Raw genomic sequence first — 10,467 nt, 5'->3', positions numbered from 1 at the left:
ATTTGGCTCTAACCATGTTAAATTGTAGGTATAAAAAGTCAAAAATAACCTCATATTTAAATATACAATTAATTCGTTTTGAGCATCTTAATAATCTTAAATGAAAAAAACTCAAAACTAAAAAGTTGTAGATCTTATTAATAAAAAGTATTTTTATTTGATTCCGTATTAAAAGTATGATTTTTCTAAGACATATTAATGATATCAAATTATATTTTTTACGAAATTCAATGAAGATAATTTTTATATAAAAGTTATAGATTTTGTCGAGATATACAACTTTCTAGTTCTGAGTCTTTTCATTTAAGGTCAATAAAATGCTCAAAAGAAATAATTACATATTTAGACCTCAAGATATTTTTGACTTTTCATACTCGCAATTTGATACTGTTAGAGATAAATATAACAGAAGTGACATAAAAGAGTAAAAGAGTTTAGAGTGATAGTACTTTTAACAATGAAAATTATCAATTTTTATAATAACAGGTAAGTAAAATTTCTCGTCTCCATCGGCCCCGCATAAAAAAAAAATCCATCGAGGAAAAAGAAAAAACATCAGCCGCTGGGAACCCTAAGGCGGCCGGCTGCCGGCAGTGTCCCGCCGCCCCCGCCCCGCGGCTGCGCCCCTGCCTGGGCCCGTCGCAGCACACGGTCGCCAGCTCCGCCTTCACGAGTCCGCCACTGGCCTCCGTCATCCGTCTTCCTCTCCCCCACTCCCTCTCGCATTCTCTGGTGATGATCTGAGTGTTTCTTGGTCCAGTATCTTCGACGCGCCCGACACCTGCTCGACACAATGCATCCAGGGGAAAGTAGCAAGAGATCTGTGCCTTCAGCGCTCGGCAGCGGAGGCTGCATCGACGCCTTGCCTGACGGCGTACTTGGGCACATCCTCGGCTTCCTCCCAGCGCCGGAGGCCGTGCAGACTTGTGTTCTCGCTCGGCGCTGGCGCCACCTCTGGAGGACCGCAACTGGCCTGCGCATCGGTTGCTGCAGCAGTGAGGATGAAGGGAGACGGGTGAAGGAGCAGCGGGAGTTTGTGGACCATCTGCTCCTCCTCCGTGGAAGTTTGCCTCTGGACATATGTGAGTTTGGGTTCAGTGAATTAGAGGACGACGATGTGCCACGGGTGAATCTCTGGTTCCGTCATGTCGTGATGTCAAGAGCTCGGGTGCTCAGCCTCAGGCTCCATTTGTTTTTCAACAAGTTTCTTAAGCTAGACGACCTGCCTCTCGTTTCTCAACACCTGACGAAGCTAGACCTTTCCTCTGTAAAGCTCCAGAATAGTTTTCTCAGCTTCGCCAGCTGTCCGGCCTTGGAACATCTTGAGCTGGTTTACTGTAATCTCGCTTCGGCTGACAAGATCGCTTCCAAGTCCCTAAAGCATCTGAGCTTGACTGATTGTGTTTTACTAGATGAACCCCGCATTTACATTTCTACCCCAAGCCTGGTCTCACTGCATCTAGATTCCTTTTTTGGGAGGACTCCCATATTTGACAGCATGCCATCATTAGTGAAGGCATTTGTCCGAATAACCACGCATTGCTGGGATGGCTGTAGTAGACCAGACTATTTGGATTGTGCTTGCCTGTTGTGTGACGGTTCTGATAGCAGCCAGGGTAGTTCTATTATGCTTTTAAAAGGTTTATCTAAAGCTCAGAGTTTGGTGTTGATTTCTGTACCCGAGAAGGTATAGACAAACTTTGCTTCAGTCACATTATAACTCTTAATGTCATCCCATTATTTCCTCAATTATCTAAATCATTACTCAACATGGGTAGATGCTAGTTTGCATGTATTTGTGTACTGTGAGAATTATTTCGTCTGACCTGTTAGTTGCATTTTTCCAGATTATTTTCGAAAGTGATTTGAGATGGTGCCCTATGTTTAGCAATTTAAAGACCTTGTTGCTCGATGACTACTGGTGTACACCTGATGATTTCAGTGCATTAGCTTGTATTCTTGAACACTCACCATTTCTTGCGAAGCTTACACTTGAACTCTTTTCTGAGGTACACTAATGGGAAGTTTCTGCATATATATGAAAATTGTTGCACACATACACTGCTTCTTGATACTAGGAAAAAAATGATTTATTTCACTGCAGGGGCCTAAGTATGAAGTGGAAATGAAAGGAAGGTGCAATCTGATGGAGAGATCAGCTAAAATTTCAGAAAACCTTAACATCGTTGAAGTCAAGTGTCAAGTTGTTGATCAGAGAGTTCTCAAAGTTCTGAAGTTCCTGTGCACCTTTAACATAAGTAAGCTAACTTGCAACTTTCCTTGTGATTCTACCTGAAAGTTCACTACAAAATTATTGACAAATGAACACCCTTTGACCTGTTGATTAGTTTGGATTGGACGCAAAACGACCGAGCTACCCATATTTGGCTTGCTCGTTACTTCTGAATAATACCATAAATATCAGCATTTCATTGCTTTAAGCAATAACAACTATGTTGATTTATTGTTTTGTGGCCTTCCCTTTTTCTTTAAGGCACCTTAGACCTGATCTCAGTTAGGTCCCCTATTGACTGAGTCATCTTTCACTCAATTCTATGACTAGCCACAACATTTGCTTTTTACTGATGCTAAAAGAAAAGTGTTGAAGCATCGAGTCATGCCATTGTGTGAACCGATGCTGAAGTAAAAAATGCAAGAGTCGAGTAGTGCTCTTGATTTGGTGCTGTACAAATAAACAATTATTTCTCAACTGATGGATTAGGAAGGCAGGGAAGGGAATGGCTGTAATTTCTGACAATTTGTTCCCACATCCACTGAAGCATCGATGTAGAATGTTGTAATTGATAGTTTCTGGGCATCAGCATGAACGGGGTACGGAGATTCTTTTCGGCACCACTCATGCTGTAGCCAGTCTATATACGAACTCGTTCATGCATGACTGTCCAGTATCCAATAAACTATTCCCATATGTTCCTGTTTTGATTTGTCAGTTCTTATTTCCATGTGGTACAGTTTGCAGAGATGTGAGAATAACCCATGTCCAGGTGCTTTTTATTCCCTTTTCCCATCATCAGTTGTCTTGGACCTAAACGAACACACTCAAATGTTCTCTTCGCAAAGTTCAAGCTTTCTGTGTGTGCTCTGCATTGTTCTCAAAAGGGTAGTTTGATGTATTGCAGTTTGAAGTTGAAATTTTTGTAGTGTAAGATGGCAAGAGAACTATGTCCAAAGAACTAATCATTGTAGGGTTGACTGAACATGTCAGTCACATTATGCTGAACCTTGGTCTAGTGAATTTCCTAGCAAGGAAGCATGTTCCTGCAATGAACTTTATGTTGCTCTAAATAACAATCATCTCTAAAGTTACTGCACCTCTTTTTGTTGTACAGGTTTCACTTTCTGATATGAGGCTCTAGGAAATTCGGGCTGTCTAGGGATCTACTATCCTTCGTCGTTAGGAAATTCAAGACTAAAGTTCACTGCAACAAGGTTGCCATCTCTAGTGCACCTAACTGGGCATGTTGTATGCTGTCAGTTAGACCTATAGTTATATGAACTAGGAGAATAACCTGCGCGTTGCTGCGGGAATTTCAGATAATTTAAAATAAATTAGACTATTTATATTATAGTTATATGAATGAAACTATCTTAAATTAATTTTGTTGAATGGTTTGACACATCAATATGAACATAGCTAAATACATATTAGTAGATGAAGAGATGACTATCATAATTATATGTGCTATTTGGCTATAATTGCAAGTCGATAAGATGTGTAAAAACTGGCAGCACAAGTTCAGAACTTTAAATATGTAGTTGGATCTGGCACATCATTTCACTGTCATTTCTTTCGCTAAGTGATCATGAGGGTTTATTTAACAATTTGCACCAAGTAATTAATGTGCCTTTATTACGACATATATTTTGGTTCAGCATCGAACCTGGTAACATGACCTGCTCTTAGTCCTAGCATAATCCGTTGGCATCCCACTGTGTTAATACGTTCAAAGATTTAACATGACATCAGGTAGCATTATGATTGGGAAAAGAAGGGTGACATGTCTGATTGGACTTGGCAAATTATATCAAGAAATGGCTGCATTCTATGTAGGGAGTAGAGCACTTCCAACAAATTACTTGTCTTTTATCCCTTATATAGGTGATCTCCTCCTATTAGTCATTACATGCAATTTTTGTTTCTCTCTTCCTTGAATAGACTACCAAATCCCTCTCTTGTGGACCCCTCTAGTAAGTGTTTAAATATATTTTATCTATCTAAATATAATGCATATCTGGGTGTATGTTAAATTACTCTATATATACCTAGAAAAGTCAAAATGACTTGTAATTTGGATGGGGCGAGAATTTTTGTTATATATAAATAGAGAACTACTCGTACAAAACACACCTTTTTTGTTGGAAAAAGAAGGTTGTTTCAGAAGGGTCGTTGGTGGTAAAGATGACTATTTTTTGGGTACTGTTCATGGAAAAAAAGTTTTTAGGTATTTTATCACATTGTAACCATATCAGCAGTCAATACCCAATCATAGACTAATTAAATTTAAAAGATCCGTCTCGTAAAATACATGCAAACTGTGCAATTAGTTATTTTTTAATCTATATTTAATGATTTATGCATGTGTCTAAATATCTCATGTGATGGGATAAAATGTTTTTGAGTGAGAACTAAATAGGGCGTAAGCAAAGAAAAAAAAAAAGTTACCAAACGGTGTTGAGAAAAGCCAATCACGACTCACGAGACGGCATGCAGTTAAGTTTCTTCTTATCCTCAACCTCACCATCTCCCATTCTTGTCCACCCGTCCTTTGCATCAGACCACAGGAGGCCGTTTTCCAACAAGAACCACCCAGATCCCTCCAGCCACTGCCGAGGTCGCCCTCTCCTGCTCTCCATTTCTTCCAGGCGCGAGCTCTAGCTGCAGGTGGTGTTTCTCTGCTCGCGGGCCCGCGAGCACAGGTCTGGGGCCTCCATCTCGATAGGATTCCTCCTTGCTGAGGCCCTGTTCATCTGTGGGTTTGTCATGTCCTACCTAGGCGAGATGCATTGCTGCCTAATCTGCCGTTGGTTCCTCAGATGAACAGCTCACAGAACTCAACTGACAGGCATGATGGTTGGAGGATAGATTCCTTCAGCTGTACGTCATGGTGTTTCTCGAGTTCAGGCAGGGTGTTCCATTTGTAAAGATTTGATGTATGGACAGTCTACCTCCTTGATCAGTTCAGACATTTTTCAGGTTTCACGTTCTTGTTAATCGTGTTCTTCTATTCTAGGATTACTGTTATTATATATTTCTGTGATAGTGATACCTCTGAATTAGCTATAGTATGTGTGTTAGATACATCTATGTTCATGGTGTTAGAATGAAATTAAGCCCATTAGCTTATACTACACGGATGTACCTGAATCTTCCATGTACTTCATTGTTATAGTTTTTTTTGAGGGAACAGTGGGGAAAAAACCCCCCCACCTTTCTTTTTTCATTTATTCCTTGAAAGCAAAAAGAAGTACAAGAGCACGAGCTGTGCTTTCATTGTTATAGTTTTACCTCATCATAAGATGAAGTTAATCTTTAACAGTCGAAAACTCATCCTCTGTTTTCGTTACTGAGCTAAAAGTTTTTTATTGGGTGACTAGTGTCTGGTGTGTGTGGTTGCTGACCCGTTACTTGAGCTGAAAATGAAATATTTGCTTAATCTGTTGATATTTGTCGTGGACTAGCTGTTAAGTTAATCAAATTTGACTATCTGACAGTGATGGTTGTCACGAATAGGGAATATTCAAGCTCAGCAAACAAAATTACTTGTCTATTTACATTGACATATTGATTTCTACAGACTATCCCACTGGACCAAGCCACCTGAATTCTCTTTTCGTGTGCTAGTTTATTTGATTCTCTATAAATGTCATTGTTTTTCTGTAGCTTATTTGATTCTCTATAAATGTCATTGTTTTTCTGCTTTTCTTTTTGTTTGAATTTGTCTTTTTCATTGCAAGGAATATTGTTGCGACCCGGGCAATCTACTTTGAGCTCGCTAAATGCAAGTCAAGTACTGTATCCTTGGGCAATCCTCTGGCTAATAAGAAACCTGACCATTTCACAGGCCTGAAAGACGTGATGTTTATCGATCCTCTTCCTCCTTACGCTTGTTGTCATGCTATTTCTAAAATTGCTGGCAACGAACAGCTAAGTTTAGTGTCTTCTTCTGATACAGTTTAGATTTCTCTTTGTTACATTGTAGATCTGTGATAATTACCTTATTCCCACACCCTTTGCATTTTGCTGTCACTCTTTTTTTTTTCTATGTCCACAGTTATAGATCTGATGATCAACTAGAACCATGAAATTTCTCTATTTATTTCTGCCATGAAACCACAAATATTATTCCTAATCTAAAAAACCACAAGTTTCCCTATTTATTTCTAAACCATGAAATGAGCTATATTATTAACAATAAAAGATTAAAAGATGAAGTTGCTAACCTCTAGAAAATACAATGCACAGAGGATTGAAGATCTTCTTCTAAAGGTCATCCACTAGTTCTGGTTGGACCCATCAACCGAAATAAAAGAGCAATGAAACCTTTAATCCTAGTTGATTGCTCCAACTAGCACTAAAAGGTGACCTTTAGTCTAGGTTGAAGCCATCAATCAGGACTAAAGATCCCTCCACTTGCAAAAGCCTGCAGGGTTAGCCATTGGGCCGAGGAGTTTAGTCTTGGTTAGTGGCTATATCCAGAACTAATTCTTAAGTCTTGAGCCCGACTTTATCCACACACGGAAAGTCTATTCTGGACTAGTGACTCTGTGTCTTTAAAAAACCCCATTGGCTCGATGGATTCTTTTGTGTGTATATGTTGCTCCGATACTCTTCTTTTTTCTGCATTGGCACTCCTGTTCTTGTAAGTTGCAGGCTGGCCTTCGGATGGAGGAAACTGTTTGATGGTATAAATAAGGATAAATAGGCTGCAGGTCCTGGCCGTGCGTGTGCCCACGCTCTGTCTTTTAATCTTTAATATTAATAAATTAATTAAGAATTATTAGTCTGTTATATTGTTACTTAGAGCATCTCCAACAGTTTTGCATCTGTATTTGGTATCCTTAAATTTTTAGGAAAAAGAGAAAAAACGTTCTCTAATAATTTGACATCTGGATTTGGTATCTTTAGCATCTCTCCTTTACGTGCATATATGCGCGATTCATCGAGCGCGCATCAAGCGTATTCTAGCTGCTATTAGTGCTACTAAATGGACGTTGTACTACTTGCGAATGGACGCCATGCTACGAAATGCTGGCTGTTGCGAGTGCAAAGTGTTGGAGATGAGCTCTTTATTCCCTCTATAAATTATTTTTGAAGTTGGCAAACACCATGATTTAGAGCATCTCCAACAGTTTGCCAAATAAGGTTGCCATCTTTAAAAATTTGGTAAAACAATAAAATTTTATCTCCAACAGTTTGCTAAATGAGGTTGCTATTTTTAACAACTTGGTATTCCACCCCTCCGCGCGCGCATCTTTACGCGCGCGTATCTCACTTCGCATCGCGAGCTGCAGGCGTCTCACCGTCGGTACTGCTGTCAGGTGTCAGTTGATGCACAGCACCTTGCCGCCCTTGTGATGTTGCTGTCGGCTGTCAGGTGATGCACCACGCCTCGCCGTTGTCAGGTGTGCTGATGCTGCTGGTGGCCGGCAGTTTCTGCTTTGTTCCTGACGCGGATGCACTGATTTTGCTGCCTATTTATGAATGCGGATGCTCCTTGTTTCATGTTTCTGAATGCAAATCAAAATTTTCATAAGACAATAAACATTGTGGACATTTATTCTACTAAAAACTGAATGAAATATAAATCTAGATAATATGCAGGTTCTTTAAGTTGGGAACAGTAGGTTGTGGGCCTATTTTTTAAAAGTTTACTAAGTTAAAATAGCAAACTATTGGAGAGAGTCCGTTTTTTCACTTGCCATATATTTTAGGGAGTTGACAAATCACAATATTTGCTAAGTGAATTTTAGCAAACTGTTGGAGATGCTCTTACAAACCGAAATTTACCAAACTGTTGGAGATTCTCATGATGGTAAGATTAGTTTTTATAAGTACTAATATATTGATTAGTGTATTTTATGTGTGCTCATTAGGTTATTAGTTGTGCTAATTAACATTTTTAGTTTAAATTAGTGATTATCCTACCAAAATTAGTATTAGTGCATATTTATTAGTGTCTAATTAGTTGTTATTATTTCTAAATAATAGATATAATTAGTCAATTATTCTAGCCCTATCTACTTTTCATCCATCGAACCAAACAAAAAATTATGGCTCGTACCACCCATCTAACCAAACATGCATTATGGATATTTTTCTTCCAATATCTATGGATCGATCGCTATATCCCATCTAACTTCGTCCTCGAGCAAATGCACCCTGAAACCATTTGATATCATGGTTGGAACTAGTAAAAGCCAGTTTGTATAGTGGATTTATTTCCAACATTTGTTTTTACGTGACGTACGCGCACCTATTATAGACTGAAATATAGGAGTTTCTCGAGTAATCTCAGTACATGTACCACCTCATACAAGCAACGATATAGAGACGGTTATCCTAAGCAGACCATATCTATTACTCTCTTTGTATTAAATTATAAGTCATTTTGGCTTTTTAGATACATTATTTTTACTATATATATCTATATATATCTAAGTGCATTGCAAAGTGAATGTATCTAGAAAAGCCAAAACATTTTATTATTTAGAATGTAGAGAGTAACTGTTCACCAAAGCAGTCATCTTAGGATACGTATCTCTTAATCAATTATTAACAGAACATATTAAGACGTCCGAGACCTCTGAAAATGACTCTACTCTTTTGTTTCAAAATTTATGTCGATCTGGCTTTTCTAGGTACATACATATTTGTTATATACTGGATATGCATCACATCGAAATACATAACGACTTATAATTTGTTAAGATCTGTACCTAATACTAAAAATACTCTAAATTTTGGTTGATCACACTCTGTCTCACTCCACGTGTCCATCCATTCTTCGGAGCATAAAAAATCTAGCCGGTTTTACTAAGAGTTGATGAATAAGAGATTAATTATCCTAATTAGTTTATTGTTCCGCTTGTGACCTAAACTTACTACGACTCATACGAATTAGAATAACACGCGTCTAAATCATGGTAGAGTCTGATTTCAAAACGTATCAGGACAAACGACTCGAGATGTAAATTTTGTTGCCACTCACATAAATGTTTGCTATTATAGTATTAAAAGATAGAATAAAGAAGAGAAAGATAAATACCAGGAATTGATTCGTATGAATAATTTGCATAGCTGGTACCCGAAAGCTGCTAGCTAGCCTCATGGAGCTAAATAATTCTGGACGTGTCAGGATAAGTATCCGTGAAGGAACCCCTAAAATCTTGTCGTCAGTACGATCAATATCTGTGAGGATCAATTTTTTTATGACATATTAGCAGACAATCAATGCACCTAAATATATAAGGTTTATGTACCATAAAGATTTGATTTCGAGATTGGTGAATCAAGCATGCACTAGGAACATATATATAAATATATCATCAAGAACGGAAGCTTAAATTTAGGAAAAAAAAAAACTGGAATTGATCTCGCAAGACTAATTTGCTCGTGGCTTCAGTCTATATAAGCAAGCACTAGAAACACTAAAGATCATCAATCATCACTAGTCTCTACTCTCGTCTCTACAAAAAAAAAGGTCGGCTCCATGGCGCTCCTGGTGTCCTCTCCAACAAGAAGGCTCCCATTTTCGCTGCGACGCTGGTGATGGCTCTCCTCGCAGTGGCATCTGTGTCAGCAGACATCTGCAACAGAGTTGATGTCTGCAGGCAAGAGATTTGCACGGGAATGTGTGCCGTGACGGGAGGAAGTAATCTTGGGGTATGCAGGTACATTAGTGGCATTCCAACATGCTGCTGCGTCCTAGAATCGGGATCCACATCCATCGTCGGCAGTGTCCATTGATCTGTCGTCGTCGCTTATTTGATGCAATATTGAGCAGCAGCAGCTGGTTATTTCTTTTAATATGAACAAAATGTATCAATGCGTGTGATTGTATGAGGAATGGACTATTTCGACTAAAGTCATAAGTCATAACAGCTGCATACGAATATGTTGTGGACACCCGAGCAGGTGTCATAGATACAGATGTAGTTCCGGAGGCATGCTCTTCCAACCTTCTGTGCGTGCAGGAGATTGAAATGGGGAGAACTAGAACAGCTCTACAGAGAAAAGGAGGGTACGGGTGTAGTATTCTCATATGCGCAATGCTCTGACGTCCTTATACGTGAGCGGTTAGAAGTCGGATCGTCGAGAAGATGAAACTGGATTGGCGAAATCGCCGGGCTCACGATTACTTCGTGAAACCGACAATGGTATCAATCCTAGTAATGCCTCCATGAATCAGCCGAGTGTGGATGATTACTCGGTGAAACCGACAATGG

At 39.1% G+C, this 10,467-nt stretch overlaps 1 protein-coding gene across 2 annotated transcripts; it reads left to right on the top strand.

Moving 5' to 3' along the window:
• Positions 482-6,260, top strand: LOC8056295 (F-box/FBD/LRR-repeat protein At5g22660). 2 transcript variants are annotated; one of them, XM_021462203.1, is made up of 5 exons: positions 482-673; positions 761-1,687; positions 1,848-2,009; positions 2,105-2,258; positions 3,351-6,260. In XM_021462203.1, the coding sequence occupies exons 2-5, from the start codon at positions 794-796 to the stop codon at positions 3,362-3,364; spliced, it is 1,224 nt and encodes a 407-aa protein (XP_021317878.1). In that variant the 5' UTR covers positions 482-673; positions 761-793; the 3' UTR covers positions 3,365-6,260. The 2 variants fall into 2 exon arrangements, with proteins under 2 accessions (XP_021317878.1, XP_002450501.1); XM_002450456.2 differs by having other exon boundaries at positions 482-1,687.

This window comes from Sorghum bicolor, chromosome 5 (genome assembly GCF_000003195.3).
Source record: "Sorghum bicolor cultivar BTx623 chromosome 5, Sorghum_bicolor_NCBIv3, whole genome shotgun sequence".
Lineage (NCBI taxonomy): Eukaryota > Viridiplantae > Streptophyta > Magnoliopsida > Poales > Poaceae > Sorghum > Sorghum bicolor.
This window is presented reverse-complemented; position numbering and strand designations above follow the sequence as displayed.

Excerpts from the sequence above, each read along its gene's own strand:
- LOC8056295 (XM_021462203.1), top strand. The coding sequence starts at position 794 with ATGCATCCAGGGGAAAGTAGCAAGAGATCTGTGCCTTCAGCGCTCGGC. Across the intron at positions 1,688-1,847 it reads TGATTTCTGTACCCGAGAAG|ATTATTTTCGAAAGTGATTT; the intron begins GTATAGACAAAC and ends GCATTTTTCCAG. Across the intron at positions 2,010-2,104 it reads CACTTGAACTCTTTTCTGAG|GGGCCTAAGTATGAAGTGGA; the intron begins GTACACTAATGG and ends ATTTCACTGCAG.